Consider the following 27,521-nt stretch of genomic DNA (forward strand, 5'->3'; position numbering starts at 1 on the left):
ATACATACACAGTCATACACACAAACATATAGTAATATACAGACATAAAGACACAGGCATACAGAACAGGGGAAGATGCAGTGTGTGTATGCATCTGTCACTGAGAGTGTGTGCCAGTGAGTGTGTCTGTCAGTCAATGTGTATGTCCGTTAGTGAATGTGTGTGTCTGACACTGAGTTTGTGTCTGCCAGTGAGTGTGTATGTGTGTTTGTCAGTGAGTATATGTGTGTCACAGTGTGTGTGTGTCTGACAGTGAGTGTGTATGTGTATCTGTCAGTGAATGCGTGTCTGTCAGTGAGTATGTGTGTCTGTGGGTGAGTGTGCATGTGTCTTGTCAGTGCATGCATATCTGTCAGTTAGTGAGTATGTGTGTCTGTCAGTGAAGGGCATGTGTGTCTTGTCAGCGAATGAGTATTTGTCAGTGAATGTGTGTCTGTCGGTGGATGTGTGTGTCTGTCGGTGAATGTGAGTGTGTGTAACTATGAATGAGTGAGTGTGTATATCTGTGTGTATGTTTCAGTGAAAGTGTGTGTTGGTTAAACAGTGTGTGTGACAATGACTGTGTATCTGTCAGTGAGTGTATGCATCAGTGAATGTGTTTCTGTCAGACAAAGAGCGTGTTGGTTTTTAACAGGAAGAAAAATGTATAAGGGGCATGAGTTTTGTCTTGCTTAGGGCAGCACAAAACTAGAATACACCACTGACCCAGCCTGAGACTGAGCTAGTGAACTGTTTTAACTAAATATGGTATGGTAGATTGAGTATTAGGGAAGCATTAAAATACCTGTGTTCAAAGGCAGGAATAATAGCATTTAGCAATCAAAGTATCATTTAGATGTGTGCTCACCTCGTTCTTTTTGTAAACAACACATAGCTTTTGCAGGTATTGTGGGCTTTAAGCTACTGAACAACAAAATTATTTTCCATTTTGGTGACGCATTAGTAATGCACTATAAATGCCCTTTATAATGCACTGGGTCTTGCTCTGGGGGGCTGACAGCTAGTAGTGTAATTTGGTGCTCTGGTCACTACTGCTAAACAGTCATTTGGTAAGGATTCTAGGAGCTATCTTATGGGCAGTGGTTCTGCAAAATAAGAAGAGACACTCTGTCTCAAAACTGTATAGGAAAGAGCACGCTGTCTCTAATTTTTGTGTAATCAAACTGCTCATTTATATTACTCCAAAAATACATCGTAACTGATTGAATTCTAATGAACTTTGAGGTTGTGAGAGGCATATGTAAGACCTGGGGCTCCCTCTCCTGGATTGAAATGAGATTGCATTAAAGGAACACTATAGTGCAGACCTGCACAACTTGGCAATAGGTAGGGACCAAAATTGAAATGGGCAAAAACTTATTCCGCCACAGATAGGTTTTTAGTGCATTAGTATTTGTCCTCTTATTTCATTCTTTTGTTTGTTACTCTGTATGCTTCCATATCGTTCTTTTACCCCCTACAGTAAATCCTCATTTTCATTATTTTTCTCCTTATTGGGTATCATTTCCATCCATGGCTTTACTCCTTGCTATTGTATTACATTATTTTACCCTTCACACTGTTAGTTTACCCCCCACCCCCTTTCATAATTTTACCCTCACTGCTTACCCCCTCCTTTAATTATTTTACCACTTACATTTTGCTCCCTCCTTTCATTATTATATCCCTCACGGTTTACCCCCTTTTATTATTTCATCCCTCACGGTTTACCCCCTTCTTTCATTATTTTACTGCTGACTATTTACCTGGTGAGTGTGGCAGGGGTAAAGGTGGGGGTTAGTGTGACAGTGTGATGTAGGAGGAGTGTGATGGGGTTGTACAGTTAGTGTGACAGATCGAGATAAAGTGAGTATTACAGGATTAGCGAGGGCTAATGTGATAGGTGTTGCAGAGCAATGGGAATTGAGTGTGGCATGGTTGGAGTGGGTGTGTATGACAGGATTGGGGGTTTAATGTGAGTGTGGCAAGATGAAGGGGGTTGACTGTGTTTGGGTGACACTGTAATACTGTGTGTGGGTGTAACTGTGTGTGTGAGTGTGGGGGTGACAGTGTGCATGTGACTGTGTGTGAGGGGGCGTTACTGTGTGTGACGGAGGGGTTGACTGTGTGTGTGGGGGTGACAGTTTGAGAAGCCTCCCCACAAAATACCTTTTTTTAAATGCAGTCCCCTGGCAGGAGAACCTCTCTTTACAAAGAGGAGGCCTACTTGGGCTGTGACTGGGGTGGACGGCAGCTGCGCTACTGTCCTGTCTGAGTGGCTTCCGCCCAAACGTTCGTGGCTGTGTGGAACTGGCCTTGTTACCTTCTGGTTTAACCCCAGAAGGTAAGAAGATGCCTGGACATTGCTGATGGGACTGCTCCCTTAATGCATTCCAAAATGAAAGACTATTTTAAAAATTGGTCACATGAAGAGAATTATGAAACATTTGTTGGATGCATCCAATTCTAGGTTTTCCCAAACAGCCTTGCATTTTATACAAACTAAATTGACACCCCACAACAAACCATAATAAATTAAAATATATGATTAGGTAAAATAAATTAAATGGATGCTGGAATTGCTGCAAGATGTGCAATTAAATAAACGTTCCTCAAACTTTAATGATAATTTTAGGAAAATACATCCATACTACACATGTGGTTTAAATACAATTTCACTCACAAAATATGTTTTTTTTTCTCTCCATAGATTTTTACTCCCCTTTGTAAAATTATGCAGAACAATACACAATAGCAAATCAATTAACATTAATTTGGAAAGATAACAAAATATTACTGTATACATTAAATTTTGCCCCAAAACTACAAGATCAAAGCCCCTTTCCCCCACCCCCCAAAAAAGTAACATATTCATAAATTTAAAATGATATTTAGAAGATATGTCAAGGTGTGTGAGTTTGCGGTCCATAATTCCCATACTGCAGAGTAGCTGCACAGTTAGAGCAGCAAGCTCCATGTGCCTTCTGCACAAAGATGATATATTAATAGAATTTTCATTGTAATTATAAAGGTTTTCCACTTAAAGGGCCAGCAGCACACACAGTGATTTTAGCATTTCCTAAATTTGACACGTGTTGAATTGTGCATATATATCCATATATTGCAGCTGCCATAATGTCACAATAAATAGAGCACTTAAAAATGTTCATATTGCTCACAAATAAGCAATGAAAAATATTCATTATTATTCTTAAACAGTAGGCTAAAAAAAATCTGCCCCAAAAAAACTCATTAGCATCTTGGCTACTCAAACAACAAGACATTCATCAATGGTCTTCTCTTTTCCCTTAAGACGCAGGTCGTGGCTCTAGAAGACACACTTGTAAGTCCAGCTTAAGTCCAAATATTACTATCATTTATTCACACAAACACATCTTGTCAAACATAAGTGGTCACTTGATCTCAGAGTACAGTGATGATATTTTGATGACTTTACTCCAGAAATCATCTAGCAGCAGAGACACGGCCCAGGAAACCAAATCTGTTACAAGGCTGTTTGACAGACCTAACATGGTCCTTTTTAAAAGTAATGTACAGGTTGTGAGACAATTGAGTGAAAGCTAAAGCAACGCTACAGAGAGGTCTTAACATGAGTGAGTTTCACAATCCAATGCTGGGACTGTAACAGGAAGGTCTGTTGGAATACTCGCTTGAGACCAAAGGACATGCCTGAAGATTATCAGCTATATTTGTACGCTAGTTGTAAGCTGCAACTTTCTAATATTATATGTCTAAAATCTAATAAAAACTACACAAAATTTCCACAAAAGAGAAAAAAATATTAGAGCTAACTTAAAGCCCTGTTCACTGTTTTTACAGTTTTCGAAGCTTTTTTATTTTTTTTGCACAAAAAAATAATTTTTAATTAAATATGACTAATAGATTTTCAAAGCTTACAATGCTCAAAGCAAACAAATATTAGTACATTAACAAAAAAAAAAATGAAAGGCAACCAGCTCGTTTGGTCACAGGTTACCAGCCAGCTGACTATTATGGCATCAGATTGTAGTTTAAGAGTTAAACAGCTATCAAAGGGATTAAGAGATGCTAATCTATTTGCAAATATTTATTTTCATTTTTTTTATTCTCTAGCCTAATTTCATGTAAGGATTTCCATAGGTAAGAACCGCATTGCTCTAAAGTGTGTATTTTACTTTCAAGCTGTGTACCTAGTAAATCAAACACAAAATATAGTTTTATATGTTATCTTAATTGGTTAAGGAAATGTTAAGAAAATCTTTTTTTTTTTTTTTTTTGCTGTGATAGATCCAACCGGTTTCCAAACATAAGTCTCGCTCTGTAACAGTAAAGGTTTCCCAGATTCTGCTCATAAATGTTACTGTTGGCATGATGTGCTACTGTAAGGCTCTTTGCAGATCCTCCATATGTTTTCCATACGCGAGACCCACAGGCAGTGTTACAACTCTGACCGAGATCTTGTAATCCGTGGTCCCTTCCTTATCTCCTTCCGCTTCTCTTCTTTCCGTCTTCTCTTTTCCTCCTCTCTTAATGCTTTCTGGAAAGCATCAGTATTTGACAAAAACTAAGCAAAAAAAATAAATGAAAAAAGTTTATATATGTTTTCCAATTATACAGAATACCGGTATGCAGAAACTAATTCAGAAAGCTATCTAGTATAGCATTGTATGTCTAAGATTGCTTAATGTGCATGCAACATTTGTATATATTAATTATATTAATATTTTAACCCCCCTGTCTCATTAGAGATTTATTTGCTGGAAGCTGAAGGAAGCAAGGTGAATTGTTAGTGTAGGACCCAGCTAAGAGGTTTGCCTTGACGTGGCAGGTGGGCTTGCATCTAATGGCCATTGGAGTTACTAAATAACCTTCATTAATTTAAATATGCATAGGGCTTTGGGCTAGTCCAACTCTTTTTTTTTCCTTTGCTTGTTTTAATTAAGTAGATAACTCCTTTTGAATTCTCACCTCCATATTTTCGGTCTTGAAAGGATTTCTGTAATCAGGAGATTTCTCACTTATACCCAACTCCTGAGCCATCTAAAAAAAAAGAATAAACAAACAATTACATAGTGATTCAATTCACATTGTGAAGTGTGAAGGGATGGATGATGTGTTCACACAAGGACTTGTGCATAAATGTGCAGACACAATGAATATATTGTCACAGTTATTCACTAAAGTGAGAATTCAAGTAGCCGAACTGACTTAAGAATTTTTTTTCTTCATTTCGGTTAATTTGACCTTAAATTTGAAATTCACTTTGAATGTTTACTTTAGTAAATTACGGTACCCCTTGCTATATAGTACAATACAGGTGCTTACAAAGTAACTAACCCGGTCTGTCAAAGCACCAGTATTGTACTATATGGCTACACAGGTATATGCTAACCAGTTTTAACAGTATAAAGTAGATCATTATCAGTCACATGAGAATCAGTTAAACTGAAATGTTGGGTGTTATGAGTGCAACCATGTCAACTGGAGATTTTAATTACCTGGACATAAACTGGGATAAAGGGACTATTACTTCAGTAAGGGGAAATCAGGTTTTTGAATGTATTAAATGAGACATTCATGTCACAACTGGTACAAGCACCTACTAGAAAGGATGCGTGTCGGATCTCGTGATAACAAACAATGTTGATCTTTTGACCAACATACAAGTAGGGGAGCATTTGGGAAATAGTCATCACAATATGGTAATTGTTTTAAATAAAATCAATAAAGCAAAAGCATGTGGGGTATATTAAAAGATAGAATTTGTAAAAAGCCAATTTCAATAAGATTAGGGCAGCTCTACAACATATCGACCTGCATAAACTCCTTAGTGAAAAAAAACACTAAAGAAAAATGGAAACTCTTCAAACAAATATTCGAAAAGTACATTTCTTAGTATGTACCATTGGGTAATAAATATAAAAAGAAACAAATTGAAACCAATGTGGCTTATTAGAGAAGTAAAACAAGAAAAAATAAAAATAAGAAAAGGGCATTTAAAGCATTTAAATTGGATAAATCGGAGGCATCCTATATAGGGAAACCAATAATGCTTGCAAAAAGGCAATTAAAGTGGCTAATCTAGAAAATGAGAAATTGATGGCTAAAGAATGCAAAACCAACCCCAAATTATTTTTTCAAGTACATCAATTAAAAAAAAAATAAAAAAAAATTCAAGTGTAGGTACACTGGAAACAGAGATGGGTCTGTTAGTTAATGAAGAAATTTTAAATAAAGTTTTCTTCAGTAAATATTAATGAGGATCCTATGGCAAGAGATATGCAAATGGTTGCTGCAAAAAACTTTCAGATAACTTGTGATTGGATGACTCCAGACAAGGTGCTACAGCAGTTAAAGAAAGTTAATAAATAAAGCTCCGGGCCTGACGGTATTCACCCACGAGTGCTTAAGGAGCTAAGTGGGGAAATAAGTGAACCTCTGTATTTAATCTTTCAAGATTCTTTTGTTTCAGGTATTGTACAACAAATGAAAACCCATTGAATATAATGCCTCGGTTTATGATTTTTTTTTCACAATACGAGGCAAGTTTCCTTAGGATACATTGCACCTGGGAGGTTTATAGCGCCGCGCCTGTGTATAGCACGTGGCGTCGAGTGTGGAGGTGTTGGAGCCATTCTGGAATTTTTGGGTGCATTTCTCAAGTGGTGGAAAGGTAGGGAGCTGAGCTTTGTCATTTGCATGCCTTTTACTGTGTGTTGGTTTCCATTCCATTTTGACTTTTTTTTTTTCTGACCTCAAACGGATGAATTGATTTTCAATGCATTCCTATGGGGGGAGAGGAGGAGGAAGAAGGAAGAGGAGGAAGAAGGAGAAGAAGGAAGAGGAGGAAGGTGTGTGTGTATATATATATATATATATATATATATATATATATTCCAAAGAGGTAGCAGCACTCACGGTCCAGATCAAAAATCCAAATTTTATTAAAGCATATTTAAAATGATCGACGTTTCAGTCCACTACACAACAGTTGATCTTGAGGAAAGTCCCGTGTAGTGGACTGAAACGTCGATCATTTTAAATATGCTTGAATAAAATTTGGATTTTTTATCTGGACTGTGAGTGCTGCTACCTCTTTGGATTTCTTGGATATTTAAAGCCTTGGCTTAGCACCCGGCACACAAGGGACATTTAAAGCGTGAGTGCAAGAAAATATATATCTCAAAGTGTAGTATATAATTTCTCTATTTTTAAGTTGTGTAATTAACTTCTCTGGTTTTATGAACTTCATCTGTTTTAATTTGATGTCTCAATAAATATTTACATAAGAAAGAACAGTTTGAACTTCCAGTACAATTAATTAGTGCCATTGCACACAAGGAACTGATCCTTCCAACGCTTTTAAACTCATTCCACTCTGATGCTGTGAGTTTAATACGAAAAGTGGTTGTTTGATTGTCCTGAATCCAAGCATATGGATGCTCTGCACTAGATTTGTTTTAAAGGTGCAGCTCCAGTAAATTTAAAGTAAAATACTTAAACATTTGTATACTTTTTGACTATTTTATTCTGGTTAATGCATCAACTTGTGTGTGTTAACGTAGATTACATCCAGGTACATATTGCAGGCTTTGAGTGGAAGAAATGGTGGGCCAGCCAACATTATTAATTGTAACTTTACCTGTATATCGCATTCAACTTGTGGGTGACTGGAGTGTCCTAAAATATATACGCTATGGACACGTTTGGCAATACTAAATGATGTCTTTTTTTAGCTATTGTTTTCTTTTATTCAATGTATAAAAACATGAGCATACTATAATCAGTATAAGCAGCTGTTAATAATAAATAAGTAGTTAAAGAGATTATAAACATGGTGATTTTATAAACAGAATATACACATACACATATTCATATAATGTTTTAAATAAATCTGCTTACAAGGCCAAGGAGCTGAGAATGGGGTCCATCATCGAAAATCCCGCTCAGATTGCAGAATCCAATACCCCATCGGATCAGATTGTTCCAATTGGAATTGCGGTCAAAATAGTGATGTACTATCTTGGGGAATCTTAGGACCACGTCCCCGAAAAATGCGGAATTCTCCACAGTGTGTGAATAGGCTGATAGCATTAGAGAAAAAACAAAGAGGGAGAAAAAAAAAAACACACACACACAAAAAACAGCCAATGATTTCTGATTTTAGATTGAAACAATTTACAGTAACATACAAGCATTTCATTGTAGTACCTTGCATCTAGTGGAGGCATGAGAAAAGGATATCAGTTTCAAATTTCAAACGAGGCAAGACACCTATGGTGTTTGAAAACCTAGGCACACCAATTAGGTTTCCTAATTAGGCAGTCTTTATTTAAAGGGACACTATAGTCACCGGAACAACTACACCTTAATGTATATGAATAGATAAACTCCGGTCCCAGTTGGGACCTTGGAGTCTACAGAGAGAAAAAGTCACCAGGTTGTACTAATATACAGGGGGTAACCCTTAATTAACAGTAAACACAGGAAAGGAAGAAAGAGCAGTACAACCCTTTTTAAATCTGCTAAAAAAAATAAATTGGTCAATATTTTATTAATGTCAAAGCTTTAAAAATACTTAGACTCCAACTTATTCATTTGGAGCAGGTAGGTCAAGCTACCAAAGGCAAAATTGCCGGTAGGTGCACAGGTAGCAAAAAGTACGGAGAGTTAAAGAGTCAATATGGACCTGGACCTGGATTGTCTCCAAATGCTTGTTGAGTTATTGGAATCCAATGACGATTCCATTAGGAACCAAGTTCCCCACACCAACTTAAGATCTAAAAGCAGATTCACCCCACCATTTAAAGACTACAGGAACTTGGAAGTTTTCCTGGATATGGTCTGCAGGGAAATTATTTCCCTACCGAATGATGATTATCAAGTACGGTATGGGGATAACCTGTCTAAACGAGAGAGGATGGCGATTAGTCAGCTCCAAGATAAGAGGGACCTGATTATTAAGCCATTTGATAAGGGAGGTAATGTGGTTGTGATGGACAAGGATAATTATGTTAGGATGGCAGAACGCCTATTATTAGATGATAAGACATACCGTATGATTAAGAATGATCCAACCTCACTCTTTTTAAGTGAATTACGTACCCTTTTGACAAGTGCTATTGATATGGACTTTATTTCAAAAGACAAATTTGATTTTATGAATCCTAAAGAACCGATTCTGTCCACCTTTTATTGTCTACCTAAAATTCATAAGTCCATGACGGACTTAACAAGTAGACCAATTGTATCTGGATGTGGTAACCTTACTCAGAATGTGAGTGTGTTTCTTGATAAGGTTTTATCCCCAATGGTACAAGAATTACCCTCACACCTAAGAGATACCAAACAGTTACTTGGGTTTTTGACCCAGACTGAGATCCCTGACCAGGCGAAACTTTGTAGCTTGGATGTGGAGGCACTGTACAGCTCGATTCCTCATGACTTGGGAATTGAGCATTGCAGACGGTTCCTCTCACTTGACCCTAAGTTACCCGAGACGTATATTGGATTTATATCGGACTTATTAAAATTTGTACTAACCCACAATATATTTCTCTTTAATGGCAAACTTTACCATCAGATCAGGGGAACCGCGATGGGTTCGCCCTGTGCACCATCATATGCCAACTTGCATTTGGGCTGGTGGGAGAAAGTCATCAGGGAGGAGCCTAATCTCAAACAGTATATGGACTATGTCCTATACTGGAAGAGATATATTGACGACATTTTTGTCGTATGGCTAGGCACCACTGAACTTTTTGATGCGTTTGTTATAGCCCTCAATAACAACACCTACAATTTGCGCTTTACAAGTGAGATGGGGGGCTCTAAGCTATGCTTCCTGGATGTGTCTCTGACAATAGGAGCAACAAATAGAGTAAACACTACGCTCTATAGGAAGAAGACGGCTACAAACAGTCTTTTGGACTGGTCTAGTCATCATCCCACCCCATTAAAAGCTGGAATCCCTATTGGCCAGTATTTGAGGCTACGGCGCAACTGTTCATCTCTTGATGACTTTAAATCAAAAGCAAACACATTAAGACTGTCCTTCAGGGAGAAAGGTTATCCCAATAGGGTGCTAAAGAGGGCCTATGCCAGGGCACTCTAAACGGAACGCCAAGCCCTTATTGATGATAATATCGCCAGACAAGAGACGCGCATGATAAGATGCATTGGGACATTTGATGCAGGGTGGGATAAGGTGTTGGGAATTTTCAAAAAATACTGGCCCATCATATCCTCGGATAAACACCTTAAAGAGGTAGTGACCACATATCCCTCCATAACTGCACGTAGAGGACGGAATCTAAGGGATTTACTTGTCCCTAGCCATTTCTCCTCGACAACCACATCAGGTCCCCTCAAGAACTATCTACCTATTGGCACATACCAATGTGGCCACTGTAGTGCCTGTCCTTATATTAGCAAGAAATCTAAGGTCTGTGCCAATTCTACCAACTCAGAGACATTTAATCTTCGTTCTTTTATTAACTGTCGTACTACTGGGGTTATCTATCTCCTCACTTGTTCATGTGGCCTTATGTATGTAGGAAAGACCTTTCGGCCTTTTAAATACAGGATTAGGGAACATGTTAACTCAGTGAGGAGACGTCTGGAAACCCCTATATCAAGACACTTACGCCTCCTTCATAACCACTCCTCAGATGGAATACGTTTCATAGGGATTGAACATATTCCTCAGCCCCCACGGAAGGGTGGTTGGGACATCAAACTTCGTCAAAGGGAGGCATATTGGATTTTTAAATTACAAACATTATCACCTGTCTCAATGAGGGGTTCTCCTATACCCCCTTTATCTAATTATGACCTGTATATAGTAACTTTATGGTTTTTAACGCTATTTGTGATCAATTATGATTTAATTATTTTTTGAAGCTTTAATTCATCACTCGTTTTTGTCAGTATTCACTATCTAGGGATCATTATGCTCTATGCACTTTCATTGACTATTCCTCATACAATGTTGTACACTGGACCATTTATATATGCATGCATTCATCTGTTTCACTACTCATCCCCATTATAATAAGGGGATTTAAATTGAGTGCACCACTCTTTTAGTGAACTATTGATACATGCTGGGTTAAATGTATCTACTTGTGTACACACATGTGATTCAGTCCTCCTCTCTAACTAGTCGAGGACTATGTTTACATTAGATCCACGTTACAGTGTTTAGATTTATTTATTTCCCTGTCAGAGTTTGCTTGTGTAGCACTCATAGGGACATTATTAATTATGATCAGCACGGTAACTTGAGGTCTTATCCAGGCTGTCACATGTATTGTTTTTAGTATTCTCTATCGGAGCAAGGAGGAGTTCTGAGCAGTGGTTACCACCCCCTTCTCTTTCCTCCCGCCCACGTGACCTGGCATTTGATGTAGCCACCACGTGGGACATCGGTGATTGGTGTAGGCGAGCCTCTCAGTCCAGTTCACCGATTGGTGAGAATGCTAGATGGAAGTCAGCTGTCCGGCATGTCTAATTACATACCGGCTATTTAAAGGCTGCAAGTAGCGATAGCAGGTTTTATTTGCCCCTGACGACGGCGTCTAGAGACGCTGAAACGCGCGTCGGGCTGTTCTTTCTAATTTAATTTGATTTCTTTGTTTTTCACTGGGGTGAAGGGTGGTAGAGCTTGGACTTTAGCGGTTTATTAACTTGAGAGTGTTGGTAGGCATTAGCATTGTGGCTATTGCCGAGGTAATAGGGTATTTAGTCCAGACAACGTGTTGTGGTGTCAGTATGGAGCCTTAAAGAGGGGTGCTATTTGACTTATTTACAAGGATTTCTACATAGGGATAAAGTTTACCGCTTATCTATACCTTTTGAAATAGGTTTATATTCACCCTTTTTGGTCCGTACTTTGGACTACCTATATAGAGACTGCAGGCAGCAGGGATTTTCCTCTTCTAGCATTTGCTGGTTTACGGAGTTACTCAAACAGGTTATTTGGTTTATATAGTGGACATATATAGGGTGTAGCTTGCTACACACATCTAGTGGGTCCATATTGACTCTTTAACTCTCCGTACTTTTTGCTACCTGTGCACCTACCGGCAATTTTGCCTTTGATAGCTTGACCTACCTGCTCCAAATGAATAAGTTGGAGTCTAAGTATTTTTAAAACTTTGACATTAATAAAATATTGACCAATTTATTTTTTTTAGCAGATTTAAAAAGGGTTGTACTGCTCTTTCTTCCTTTCCTGTGTTTACACCTTAATGTAGTTGTTCTGGTAAGTATTGCCTGACCCTGCAGGTTTTTTTTCCTGATAAACACTGCAATTTCTTAGAAAAGGGGAGTTTTTAAATTGCTCCCTAGGGACACCTCCAATGGCAGTCAGACGGCCACTAGAGGTGTTGCCTGGTTCAGTGCTGCACATTGCTTTCCTATGAGAAAACATTGGATTGGTTTTGATGATGTCAGTTTTGATGATGTCAGACAAGGAGGCAGATAATGGGTGAAGCCAGCAGACCCACGCAGCGCTGGAAAAAAGGTAAGTTTTCTACCTTTAACCCCTTAAGGACACATGACATGTGTGACATGCCATGATTCCCTTGTATTCCTTCAGGGGTTAAAGTGGGTAAGAGTGTGTGGGGGGGGGGGTGTCAGGAATACACGTTTGTTCCTTGAAGGTACTGTATAGGTAAAAAAAAATAATAATGCATTTCCCCCCAAATTGCAAACCTACTGTCACTAAATGCTTTTTTCCCTAAATAGTATAAAGTGAGTTTTAGCAGTACCCGTTTTAATCTTTACTTTGATCAGATGTTCTGATCCTCATGTGATTGCATGACATTTCCCCCTTTGCTTTCTCCCTGCATCCTGTCATACTCCAGTAATTCTCTAGGACAGTGGTTTCCAACCAAGTCCTCAAGTACCCCTTACCAGTCCAGGATTTAGGGAATGCCCTGTTGTGTCGAAAGGGTTTTTATTTTTCTAAAAACCATCTTAGTCACAACAGGGTAATCCCTAAATCCTGGACTGTTAGGGGGTACTTGAGGACTGGGTTGGGAATCAGTAATGACATGCCTTACTGCGTGTGCCTGAGCTTCACTCAGCTCACATGTCCACAATGCCTGTCCAAGCTTCATCTGAGTCCTCAGCATTCAGACACTAGAACTTACTAGATCACACACAAACATTTCCTCACCACATTAGATATCATATAGTGTCATATGTTTATTATGAATAAATACAAAGAGACAGACAAACTCATAAATAACTATAGAGCTTTGTGTTAGCGCTCTCTCTCTCTCTCTATATATATATATATATATATATATATATATATATACACACACACATATCTCTCTCTCTCTCTCTCTCTATAGGGACTGGCAATGGAGGGGTTAACAGTGGGTAGTGAGGATGGCTGACAGGGAAGGGATTAACGGTGGGGTGGGTAGGCCGACAGAAGGGAGGTTGGCTGACTGGGACTGGCTTGGAAGGGGTTAACAGTGAGTAGTGAGGTTGGTTGACAGGAAAGGGGTTAACTGTGGCTAGGGAGTTTGGTTGACAGGGAAGGGGTTAACGGTGGGTGGGTAGGGAGGTTGGCTGACAGGAGCTGGAGGAGAATCTATTATGTGCATTACAGGGAGGTAAGGAAGGGAGCACATATGAACTCTAGCTGCAGTGCAGTCTGTGCTGTGAGCATTCCTTACTGTCAGAATTATATTGATCCAGCACGCAGAATAGTATCACACCTTAGAACTAAGGGTAACGTCTTACCGGACCTTAGAATGGCCGGCCTCAACATACCGTATATACTCGAGTATAAGCCGACCCGAATATAAGCCGAGGCCCCTAATTTTACCCCCAAAAACTGGGAAAACTTATTGACTCGAGTATAAGACTAGGGTGTAGGAAAACTGGGAAAACTTATTGACTCGAGTATAAGACTAGGGTGTAGGACTAGGGTAGGAAATGCAGCAGCTACTGGTAAATTTCTAAATAAAATTAGATCCTAAAAAATTATATTAATTGAATTTTTATTTACAGTGTGTGTATATAATGAATGCAGTGTGTGTGTATGAATGCAGTGTGTGCGTATGAATGCAGTGTGTGCGTATGAGAACGCAGTGTGTGCGTATGAGAACGCAGTGTGTATGAGTGCATTGTGTGTATGAGTGCAGGGTGTGTATGAGTGCAGGGTGTGTGTATGAGTGCAGTGTGTGCAGTGCATGTGTGAGTGCAGTGTGTGTGTGTGTGAATGCAGTGTGTGTATGAATGCAGTGTGTATATGAATGCAGTGTGTATATGAATGCAGTGTGTATATGAATGCAGTGTGTATATGAATGCAGTGTGTGTGTGTGAATGTAGTGTGTATATGAGTGCAGTGTGTGTATGAATGCAGTGTGTATATGAATGCAGTGTGAGTGCAGTGTGTATATGAGTGCAGTGTGTGTGTGTGAATGCAGTGTGTGTATGAGTGCAGTGTGTGTGTGTGAATGCAGTGTGTATATGAATGCAGTGTGAGTGCAGTGTGTGTGTGTGTGAATGCAGTGTGTATATGAGTGCAGTGTGTGTGTGTGAATGCAGTGTGTATATGAGTGCAGTGTGTGTGATGCAGAGCCTTGGTGGGGGGTGGGCATTTTAATATATTTTTTATTATTATTATTTTAATTTTTTTTGTTATATTATTTTTTTTTATTACTATTTTTATTATTATTGTATTATTATTTTAATTTTTTTTGTTATATTATTAATTTATTTTTATTACTATTATACATTTTTTTTTGTCCCCCCTCCCTGCTTGCTAGCGTGCCAGGGAGGGGGGCTCCTTCCCTGGTGGTCCAGTGGGATTGGTAGTTCAGTGGGGGGGAGAGAGGGGCTGTGTGAGATGTTACTTACCTCTCCTGCAGCTCCTGTCAGCTCTCTCCTCCTCCGCGCCGTCCGGTCAGCTCTTCTGTCAGCTCCCACTGTAAGTCTCGCGAGAGCCGTGGCTCTCGCGAGACTTACACTGGGAGCTGACCGAGGTGCTGAACGGACGGCGCGGAGGAGGAGAGAGCTGACAGGAGCTGCAGGAGAGGTAAGTAACATCTCACACAGCCCCTGTCTGTATTATGGCAATGCAAATTGCCATAATACAGACTATTGACTCGAGTATAAGCCGAGTTGGGGTTTTTCAGCACAAAAAATGTGCTGAAAAACTCGGCTTATACTCAAGTATATACGGTAACCGAAAATAGTCAGAAAACTAGCCGAGGTCAGGGACACAGAATGAGACACAGCAATAAGGAAAAGCTAAAAGTCAAGGTTACCAGAAATCAGGGAAGTCAAAACAAAGCCAAAATCAAAAACCAGAAAAACACGATCAGGAACACACACTCGCATAACCAGTTAGTGGAAACCACGACAGGGCACTGACCAAAAGAGGTAATTTGGGTTTAAATAACGCTCTTGAGCATGTAATTGGTTGTCTCTGGCCTCTGACCCCAAAATGTGCGTGCGCGTCTATGACGTGACGTCGCACGCATGTTGGTGCCATCTTTGATATGGGCGAAGGTGAGTCTTTTATTAAAACCGGAACCGCAGCAGCCGGCATCTCTAGGAACATCATACTAGCTGGGGACCGGAAAGGAAGGAGGTCGGGCAACGGTTTTCCGCGATCAAGGTAAGTATACAATATCTCTGTCAGCGTGGCCGTGGCCACGCAAGCAGAAAAACAAGGAGCCGTGAAACTTACAGTAGATAATACATGGCTCTATTTTCATTGGCAGCAAATGGTACATTTCTTTCAGAGACTGGGAATCATGAAAATGTTGAAATGTGAGAGGGGGTGGCTAATGAGGCTGGACTACACTACTGAAAACATCAAAACATTTTACAGCACTGCAGGAAAACTACACAGAATTGAAAGAAAAATAAATTAACCACTGGTATTTTGAGCTTATTAGTTTTAATTTCAGCTCAACTTGTTTAGCTGCCTGGAGTGTCCCTTTAAAAAAGGACTGCCTTATTAGGAAACTACTTTGTGTGCCTGGGCTCTTCTATCTATGTGTTTTGGGGGATTTGCCTTCCCTTCCTGGAGCACCCTCGTGGGGACCATTTTTTTGTAACATGTGAATTCTCTTGTGGCAGTGCTAAAGTATTTGAAATCCGACAGTCAGTCTCTATGGTTTTCCCAGCCTCAATCACTGCACAGAAGCAGGGAATACTATAGAGACTAAGTGTCCGCGCTTTCAAACACTGTCTGACCCAATGTGTATGTATATGGCTGAAGGATCCTGTCATTTAAGAAAGGTAGGGAATAGTTTTTACATTTTTCTCTCTTTGATTGATCCCAGCTTCCTCGGGGTCAGAGGAAAATGATGTGCAATTTGTGAAAATGTTATTGTGTATATGCATTTACTGAATTTTGACAGTCCTTTTTTTTTTTTTTACTTTTTTTCTGTTTGTTCTGTATCACATTATTACTATTTGTAAAATTTTTATTAGTAAAAATTGATAGACTGAATAATAAAAATAAATGAGAACTCTTCAGCACGGGTACATGATTTTAGAAGTCAAAGAGAGATATGCCAAATATAACAACCTTGGATGAAAAATGCTAGGGATTAATGTTCATGTTTTTAGCTCTGGAACAGAAACCCATCTTACCATCTTTAATCTTCTCATCCTCAGGGAAGGGGCCATCTGGTTGCACTCCTGCTGCAATCAAGACAGCTCGAGAGTCTTCCAGTACCTGTAAGGAAGTGGCAAGATAATTTACCTTAGATCGAGTGACCATATGTGTGCGTGTATGTACACACACACACACACACACACACACCTGCAATAAACAGATGCCAATCCTGTTGTCATTCATTGGCTAGTAGCATTAGCTGACCGCCCACATCCAATAATTGACATCCTGTGCATTGTGCATAGAACTGTGCACATAATTTGCATTAGCCAGCCTGGGACTCTGGCTGTGGGCTGGCTAATGATGTCCCAATGACACTGCCAGAGGTGGAGTTACACCTCCAGCAGCAACGGGGTTAAACTCTATATATGCAGCATTTCATAGTGAAACGCTGCAAATTCAGACACCAGGCACCATGATCACTTCAAATCACTAAAGTGGTCATGATGCTTTGAGTAACCCCTTAACAACGTTGAAGCAATCACAGTCTATCCGTTCATAAACTTTTTTACACAAATTTTACCGTTATCAGTTTGGTAAAAAGAATCCTTTACCTTACATTACATAGTCAAGTTCAAACGTTTCCAATCTTTGCTTGCGCATGATCAGTAAGTAAGTAAAACAAATTGAGAACAAACCAGTATTGGGATGCGAGAGGCAGGTCAGATATTTCCAAAGTGGATTCATTTTGTCTGCTGTTAACCTCAAAATCTTGATATCATGTGTTTGACAACTACAACTACTGTTAAGCACGATTTTAGGTCGATAGTTAAATAACTTTGTCAATATTATTTTTGGCAAAAATGTTTTCCTACTAAGAACTAGATTAGTGTGACTAATGAAATAGCTACCAAGTAAATAGACATTTTATAAATGTAGCTATGTCATATACAGGGTTAAGAGAAAACGTCAGCAAGCGAGTTGTCATTCTTTTATGCTTGTGTAACTCAGATCATTTAATGAGAAATTATTTAAAATATATCTTATGAAGAGACAATCTTATAAATGTTATGGTAACTCGCAATAAAAAAAAAAAGGAGGAATATGTGGAAGTGGAGATTCTCACCTTAAAAAGCCCCTTTAACATGATGTCTATGATCTTATACTGCTGGTTCACATCATTTAATTCTATCAGATTATTCAGGGCATTGATCTGATCCTTTCGCTTCACCTCGAAAAGCTTCTTATCTGCAGCTTGTCAAGGTCTAACAAGGAAAAGTCAAACATACTTGCCTAAAGTTACAAAAATTCTGACTGCAAGGTTATAGAAAGTCATGACTGAAAAACCTCAGATTCAACTTAAAAGGACACCCAAGTCACCAAAACCACTACAGCTTAATGTAGTGGTTCTAGTGTCTACAGCTTGCCCATGGAGGCCTTTCAATGTTAACACTACCGTTTCAGAAAAAAGGCACGCGTTTACATTGCAGTGTAGTAAAACCTCTAGTGGCAGCCACTCAGACGGCAGCACCTACATTCAGCGTCTCCACACTCTGCATGGAGACGCTAAACGCTCCCTATAGAGATGCACTGATTCAATGCATCTTTGGGAGTAGATTCTCATTGTTGCAGCGTTTTGCAGCGCATGCGCAATAGCCTTTAAATGCTTTCCTATGAGAAAGCACTGCACTAGATCATCAAGATTGATTATCTCAGCCTTGGAGGTGGGGCCAGCTTTTAACCCCTTTTCTGAGGGGGTCAGGAACCTTAATATTTGATCCAGTACTATAGAGTTAGAAATACATGTCTGTAACATTACTATTACAAAAATTATTTTAGCAAAATATGTGAAATCAAATGCCAATTATTTTCAATTAAGAATGAGCACTTACGTGCAAAATTAAAAATTAAAAAGATGACTGACAGGATAAAAGTGATGATTGATAGAAGAAGAAAAAAACATTTATTTAAAACAACATTACTGTAGTTTGTAACTAGGGATCGATCAATTATCGGTCTGGCCGATATTCAGCAATATCGGCACCGGCCTGTAGAGATACCGATATTGCGGATAATAAATACCAGGACCGCCAGGCCCATGACAAGCCCGGCGGTCCTGGAGGGCCCAGGAAGCTCTTTCTAACCTTCACAGCAGCTCCCCTCAGCTCCCCTGTGTAAATCTTGCGAGTCCCGGTTTACCATGGCGCTGTGCGATTTACACAAGGGAGCTGAAGGGAGCTGCTGGGAAGGTAAGTAAGAGCTTGCTGCAGGCCCCCACTGCACAGTCCATGCCACCGGACAACTAGGAAATGCTATATCCCCCCTCCCTGGCCAGGAAAGAAGCAGGGAGAGAAACTAAAAACAAAATAAAAGAAAAAAATTACTTAAAAAAAAAATGTAAATATATAAAAAAAAAAAAATGCCCCTTCTCCCCTGCCCCCCATTTTACACAGAATACATACCTACATAAACACACACGCTGCATTATATACACACACACACACGCTACACAAACCAACAGACTGTGCATTTATTATATACACACTACACAAACACTCTGCATTCATTATATACACACACACTACACACTACATTCACTATACACCCACTACACAAACACCCACACTCTGCATTCATTATACACAAACACACACACACACACTGCATTCACTATATACACACTACACAAAATGCATCCACTACACACACACACAGCTCCCCTGTCTAAACACACTGCATCCACTACATGTGGCATGTATATTTTGTGCATTTACCTTTAGAAATAGATTATTATTTAAAAATGGTAAATGTACAGAATATCGGTAAGTTATCAGCTATTGGCCTGAAAGTTCACAGATTATCGGATCTAAAAAATCCATATCGGTCGATCCCTATCTGTTACACACTGAAACAGTTGTACATAGGTATAGATATTTGATAAGTAATGATGTTACTAGTTTTTGATTTAGTTCCTTTACTTTAAAACAGAACAGGATTTTTCACTATAGTGAGAATTACTTGGAATTCAAAGTGAATATCAAATTCATGACCAGAATAGCCAAACTGAACACAGACCTGACTTGGAGACTTTTTCTGAATCTGCTATTTTAGTCTAAATTTTGGAATCCACTTTCAGAGTTTTTTTTTCTTATAGTGAAAAGTCAAAGAGAACTTAAATTTTAAGTCACAGTAGCTTAGCTAACTTAGACAATGTTTCCAGTTCAACCATTTAGACAGTAAACGTGTTATTTACTTTGAATTCACTTTAATATTCTCACTTTAGCGACTAGAACTGTAAATATACGGCAGAGAAAGTGGAAAAATGCCATTTGATTTAACACACAAAAGGAGCCAAGTATAGAACAGGATACTCCACATAGATAACATTAACTGCCATCCCTCAAAATTGGTACATTAAGCATTGTGAAATAAACTTGAAATAAAGGTGGGTTTCCAGTCTTGTGTAAAAGATCACTCTAGAACTTGCTTTCTTATGGTTTGTTTAGCTTAGTGCAGCTAAACTTAAGAGGCAGCAATTGCTCATAGAACCTGCCTTGCAAAGATTTCTCATTAAGCTGCATTTTGAAGTCTGTGATTGGATAGTCACAGAAAGTCTGGGCGGGGTTAGAAGGGGAGGGTTTGCAAAGGCATCAAACAGCTTTTGCAAGCTGTTTTAAGATATATCCCAATAAAAAAAATATTTAAAATTAAATGCATGTTTTCATTGGAGTTATATCTACTCAACAGTGATTTTAAATGTTTTGCATTAGGGCTGTTATCTGTTAAAATGAACCTGTTCTGACAGCTTCACTAAAACCTTTCTTGGAGCAGCATTCAATATATTTGCCATATCTTTTGTACCGAGCACAGCACAGAGCATAGATCAATCAACCGAATCAAGGACGCTGAAATACCTGAATATAAAAAGGATACAGATCTCAAAAGCAGTGTCTCTTTTCTGTTTGTTAGTTTCTGATGCACTCCCAAAAGATAGCAAGATGGCTACAAGAAAACTCACGACTTGGGTAGAATCCATGGTAGTTCCCTTAAGGAAAACAAATTATCATTGTAACTTTCACAATGTCAACACCATATGCAAAGTAGTGTACTCCCATAGAGGAAAACAGACAGGTTTTCAAGTCTCACAAATCATTGTGATGTTCATGAGGTGACACTCCAAGAAGACTTCATAAATATATTATTGCTGTACACAGGCACTGGAAACCATTTGTAAAATATGGAAGGCAGACAAATGTATCAAGTAGCCAGCTTTTTTTTTTTTTTTTTAAACTTGGAAAAGCAGTACAGCATAAAATACAAGTAGTTTTAATTGGTCACAGAGCCATTTTTTATATTAGCCGTATCAAAACATACCGTATTTTTCCATGTATAAGACACCCCCATGTATAAGATGACCCCTATTTTTTTAGCCCAAAATTAAGAAATCAATATTTTAAACATCAAATAGAACAACTTTGATATTTTAGAAGTGACTTCTGAGGAGAACAACACACTTCTGATTCTCATGCCTCCCCTGAGCTACGGTACTCTGGTAAGTTAATGGCTCGTCAGTACATGCTGGGAGACTACAGCTCCCACAATACAGCAGGTGGTGTGAGAGCTTGCTTGGACATTACAGTAGTATTCCCTCTGCTCCCCATTCCCTCCCCTGTAAATATAATTCAGAAAGCAAGACCTATCTGAGGTAGAGCAAACCTTAATATGGCTACTCCTTTTATGGTGTGGCATGCTCAGTTCATGGTAAGTGCTGATGTCTGCTGCAGCTCCCACGCATATAGGGACCTCTTCCTCCTTGCCATAGCATTCTGAAGTGAATCGGTGGGAGGGAGGCCAGGTGTGTGTGTGGGTCGTAGCACACTGAAATGCGGCAGGAGCCATCTTAACTTAGGCCCCATGCACAAGTGTTTTTTTCTTTTTAACCCGAGTGACATGCCGTATAGAAGATGACCCCCCAATTTTAGTCTAAAACATTTATAAAAAAAATAAAATAAAAAAAACAGTCTTTTACATGGAAAAATACGGTAATTTACTGTATAGATTTTGTCTAACTAGAATACACTCAGAAATAAACCAGACAAATTAATATAATATTATTATTATTGCCATTTATATAGCGCCAACAGATTCCGTAGCGCTTTACAATATTTTGAGAGGGGGGGGGGATGTAACAATAAATAAGACAATTACAAGAAAACTTACAGGAACAATAGGTTGAAGAGGACCCTGCTCAAACGAGCTTACAGTCTATAGGAGGTGGGGTATTAGAAACATTAGGACAGGAAATATCAAGTAGGAGTAAAACAGAGCTGGAGGAGAGAGCAAAGCACTGTCCCATAGGAGAGAGCAAGAGACAGGTATGTAAGGTAGAGATTACTCTGGGAGGCCATAAGCTTTCCTGAAGAGATGGGTTTTAGGGCCCTTCTTAAATGATTGAAGACTAGGGGAGAGTCTGATGGCAGTAGGCAAGCTATTCCATAGGAGAGGAGCCGCCCGCGAGAGGTCCTGCAAGCGCGAGTTGGCCGTACGGGTGCGAGCAGCGGTCAGGAGGTGGTCATGGGCAGAGCGGAGGGCGTATATGGCGTATACATCTATTTTCTACCTGAAAGTAACAAACAGTGAATCCTTTCCTTTTCCTACTTCTGCCTGTAAAACTCCAAGGATTTTTCATTAAAAAAAAAAAAAAATGAAACAAATGTTATTCTCTACTGTGTATTTTTTTTTTTATTAACTCCCTCCCATATAACCATGTGCCCAAATAATGCTAACTGCTACTCAATGTGTGAATAAAATCTTGTGTCCAGCATCAGAACTATGGGCCAACGATCTGTCACGACACTCACCATCAGTAGAAGAAGATTCTGCTAGCTATTAGTGAGGAGTCATCTACAGTCACACTACTCTAAGTCATAAACCCTGTATGGAAACCATTATATCGGCACAGAACAAATGCTAGAAGTACACATCTAAATTCAGTTGCACTGCATGTAATACCCCAGGCTGTGATATTCTTTTTAATAAGATGCGGGGAATAAATGTAATGCAAAACAGACCTATTTGCAACTTAAAACTGCTCACTGAATACATTTTGCAGGAGCTGTGATTAATTTCTTTCAGATAAGACTTTTTTTCTGGATTTAATGTAGTCTGGTTACTAGTATATGAGAGACCCATGCAAAAGAAATCTGACATACCCAAGAGGTTCCAGCAACTGCAAATTCTGCACATGTAAAATTGATGGTTACTGAAGTGGAAAGCGTGCAACCTTATACAAAGCCTGCACAGGAAGCAACACAGTGCTAGAACTTTTATACAAGTAAGCTTCCGATGCCTTTATTATTTGGCAGTTAAATTATTAATAATTCAGAATGACTATCAAAAATATCAATTATTGCAACTGTTCTGGAGCTCACTTCTGTGACTCTTCCTCTATAAACATTCCCATTAAAATGCATATTTCAATCTGGTATGTGTATGGATACTGATGGGTGGTTATCCCCAGGCTGCACTGGTTGATTAAGGTTTACGTCTAGATTTCTCACAATCTAGACTGTTAGTCATAAACCCAACACAAATCCAACACATTACATCAGGTTTGATACATGATCCTAAATAGACTTTTAAATGCACCATATTGCCTCCTTTAGGATCTAATATTTCATAAGTATGCAGTGATTACCTGATCGTCACCTTTATCACCAAAACACCCCTTTTTTCCCCCACTCTTTGGTCACAGAACTAGAAATATCATACTTTCTTACAAGAACATTGATGGCTCTATTCACTAAACTCTGAGTTGCAGCAAACTGGAATTAAAATAGCAAAATGTAGACTAAAATAACCAAGCAGTGAATATATCCAAGTTGGGAAGTTTTAACAGAAAAGCCAATTCAGCCTAAATTCTAACATTCCGATTTCAGTCCTCTTCCTGGCGATGGATGCAGAGAAGGCATTTGGCAAGGTAGACTGGGGCTTAATGCATGTGACACTTCATACATATAGTTTTTGCGAGCATTTTCCGTTTTCGATTACCATACTATCTTGGTCTACATGCCTTACGATAAATGGGGCACTAATGAACCCATTTGATATAATAATGGGACAAAGCAGGGGTGCCGTTTTCACCTCTACTGTTCGCATGAACGTAAGAAACCTTTCTCTGCAGAATTAGGTCGAATGACGGAGTGCAGGGCATATGGATAGGGGTATTCATCATAAGGTCCTAGTGTTTACTCCTAATCTTCTTTTCATGATGTCCTTACCCACAGGCTCTCTCATCATATTGAAGGGAGTTCCAATTCTTTGGTATCTTATCTAACTTGAGGATAAACTATGCTAAAATGAAAATACTCAATGTTACGCTCCCGGGACTGGTGGCAGTTCAGCTCAGGCAATAATTTCCTTTTGTTGGTGCCCTGTGAAAATCATGTACCTTGAAATATGGATAGTGTCAGACTTATCCCAACTATTAAAGTTTAATTTTGCCCAGTTCCTGGATGGTTTGCAATGCAAACTCAGGGAATGGAATACAAAGCCATTATCATGGATGGGAAGATCCAACACACATCTCATATATCTTTTCCAAACAATCACCATTCGAGTTTCCCAACAGGTTTTCAAAGTGCTCCAATTGTTGATATGGCAATTCGTCTAGGATTATAAATCCCAGAGAATTTCGTACTCTCAATTGACACTACTGAAAGACATGGGGTGATGGCCTTTCTGGACATGGAAAAGTACTATGCTGCCTCACACCTGTCACGGGTGGTGGTGTGGATTGTGAAAAAAACCTGCTAAGAAGTGGGTGGAGCTGTAGGATGCAAAGATTCAAGCGCCCTTAGCCTGGACAGAGGGTGGGGGTGATTTGGGGGCAGCTAGGCAGAACCCATTGGTCATGGCGACGATGCTGGTGTGGAGGAAGATTGGAGTTTGGCACTTCCTCACTACAGACCCAGGACCATTGCTTCCATCATGGGGGCTTCTAAGCCCAGGGGCACTATCCCACGCATATTGTCAGGCCTACAGCACTGTAGAGCAAAATATGCTGGAAGGGCTTGGGGAGCTATAACCCCTCCACAGGCTTTTGCCTGAGGGCCAGGTTACTTTCCTGCACACTCTTATTCACAGGCAGGTCCATTGGTACTTGTTGACTATTCTGGCACAACACTGGATAATAGGTGAGCTAATCCCCTTCGAAACACTGTGTGATGCAGAGGGTCAACTCGGTAATCTGTGCAATGTTAGTAAAAATAGATACTCAATGTTAGTGTTACACAGCCCGTTGGTGTTACTGGATAGTAAGTAGGAGCCCATTGGTAGGACGGGAATATGTGCTTTCGCCTCTGGGGGAACTGAACTCTACTGTTGACTCGCAATGACAAGGGGAGGGTGGAAATGTGCTTGATTTTTTGAGTCAATTAATGTAATCTACCCTTAATATGAAATGTTTGGAATTTCTGCACATACACATCTGATGCATTAGTAAACTGCAAATAGGAGCCATGCAACGCTGCCATATTTGTGTTTTTTTAAATCATTTGTTAATGTGACTATTAAATATGGGAATATTATGCCTTATTCATTGTTTTATACGTGTTTGTAAACCCAATTAAAAGCTGATTGAAAACAAAACAAGATAACGTTTCGCCTCACACAATGTGGCCTTTGCCTTCAAAAAGGGCATATTGTGTGGCCAAAAAGTTGTCTCTTGTGTTGATTCCTATTAAAGTCTGCATTTAAACCCCCTTGGAGTGCAAGGATCATTCTTTCTTATTTGGATACTATAGTGTGTAGGCTGGCCACCTCAGACCATTTTTTGCAATGGTGGGGAGACATTTAAATTGAATTGAGTGCAATCCCTGGACATGTGGATCAATTTGGAGTTTAGTTAAACTTATAAAATGTTTCAGAATGTTCACTATGCTCTTCAAATATCATTTGGTTGTTAACATCACCAGCACCCTGGAAACATTCAGAACTGCCCTGTGATTCCTTCATACAGTATTTTTGGTCTACCAGATGCCATGCCCACTCAGCTGGCAAACACACAAATTTGTGGCAGATGGCATTTATGCAGGGGGTTAATTAAAAAAGCAATTAGGTGGAAAAGTACTAGAAGTGGATCAATAATAAATGTTGCCTTTGCTTGGTTACTTTTAGAACTTAGACTTTAGGTGCACATCATACATCAACTCTGCAGTACCAAACACTTGTAGCGTCAAGCAATATTTTAGGTCTCATGCCGCTATCTGCCAGTGAAAGATTCAGTTAATATGCAGCTATCTATCATTTACAGAACAGTCAGCACGTTGGGTATAATCCGTCAGTTTTATTGATCGATAGTACATCAATAAATGCTGGATTCAAAACAGTATTCTCCAGAGAAGTAACATCATAGAATGTAAATTGATATGTGCCATTGTGTTTTCAGTTCACATATTTTTGCTTAAAATTTAAAATATACATTGTACTCACAAAAATCAGATTATAAGTAGATAAGCCTGCTTGTGTGTGATAGGTGAACATAAAAATAATAAATAGGTACGATGACTATTTAAAATGAAAGTGTACAGGATCTGGAATTGTGCAAAATGGTTCTAAGAATAGTCCAAAATGTAAATCTGCACCAAATCTGGTACACCCTGGCAGACAATAGCAATGTGTAACAAACTAATTGCATCTATATACCATCAGCTGTTGTGAGATACATCTCTCATAACAGAGTCAGACAAAGGGCTGGCTGAGCATAATTGAAAATGTACTCAACAGCTGGTATGTAAGTATGGCCATCATTGGTGTTATAGAGTGATGATAATAAACAACCTAGCCAGTAACAAATCAAAACTGTCAAGGCAACCAGCCTTAAAGCGGCTCTCCAGTGCCAGGAAAACATATCCGTTTGCCTGGCACTGCAAGACCCTGCAGTGCCCCTCTCCCTCCCACCCCCCATCCCATGTTGCTAAATGGGTTAAAACCTCTTCAGTGACTTACCTGAATTCAGCACCGATGTCCCTCGGCGCTGGGTTGGGCTCTGCCCACACTCCTCCCCCACCGACGTCAGCAGGCGGGGGAGACCTAATGCGCATGCGTGGCAATAGCTGCGCGCGCACATTAGACCTCCCCATAGGAAAACATTATTCAATGCTTCAGTATGGGGGTCCGGCGACGCTGGAGGTCGTCATGCATAGCGTTAGGACGTCCAGCATCGTTTAAAACACTTTTCGTGTTCAAAGAACACAAAAGTCTCTCTAGTGGCTGTCTGATAGACAGCCACTAGAGTAGGACTTAACCCTGCAAGGTAATTATTTCAGTTTATAAAAACTGCAATAATTACACTTGCAGGTTTAAGGGTTGTGGGAGTTGGCATCCAGACCATGCCAATGGGCAGAAGTATATATTATTATATATATATTTTTTGTTCCCAAAGCATTTATTTGTAACTCTCCAGAAAAGACAAACGAACCACTTAGAAAATATTTCAACATTAATTCAGCAAAGCCCCCTTATTAGACTCTTCCCAGTGTCCATGTTTGCTTCCTCTGCACAGTGAGCTAGGGCTACTAGAGTAAACAAATAAATACATGACAGACAGATGTTCGATGAATCTGCCTGTTCCATCCAATGGGGCCCAAGGAAGTAACATGGGGATACAGTTTAGGTTCCTGACCCAAGGATTAAGGACCAGTGTTCCGGGTATAATATATGTAAGAGGGGCTGTCATGCATTCTGTCTAGAATGAATGGCTGTTTGACATGAGAGATGTTTGCACAAATGCATGCATTGCAAGCTGGTGTGCTGAGAGAGCTTCCTGACATTCATACTCACCCCCCTGGCAGCAGCCGGTTAGAATGACGGGGTTTCAGTCCCTCTGGGTAGTCATACAGCCTACTACCAGGTGTCCTTTCCTTGTGCATCAGTCACCAACCAA

At 39.5% G+C, this 27,521-nt stretch overlaps 1 protein-coding gene across 1 annotated transcript; it reads right to left on the reverse strand.

Annotated features, from left to right (window-relative positions):
• Positions 1-2,571: 2,571 nt before the first annotated feature.
• CCDC134 (coiled-coil domain containing 134) lies at positions 2,572-27,521 on the reverse strand. The gene is made up of 7 exons (XM_063427410.1): positions 27,419-27,521; positions 20,510-20,621; positions 17,703-17,824; positions 16,612-16,696; positions 7,882-8,063; positions 4,948-5,019; positions 2,572-4,543 (listed from the first exon to the last, which is right to left on the reverse strand). The coding sequence occupies exons 2-7, from the start codon at positions 20,610-20,612 to the stop codon at positions 4,418-4,420; spliced, it is 690 nt and encodes a 229-aa protein (XP_063283480.1). The 5' UTR covers positions 20,613-20,621; positions 27,419-27,521; the 3' UTR covers positions 2,572-4,417.

This window comes from Pelobates fuscus, chromosome 7 (genome assembly GCF_036172605.1).
Source record: "Pelobates fuscus isolate aPelFus1 chromosome 7, aPelFus1.pri, whole genome shotgun sequence".
Classification (NCBI taxonomy): Eukaryota; Metazoa; Chordata; class Amphibia; order Anura; family Pelobatidae; genus Pelobates; species Pelobates fuscus.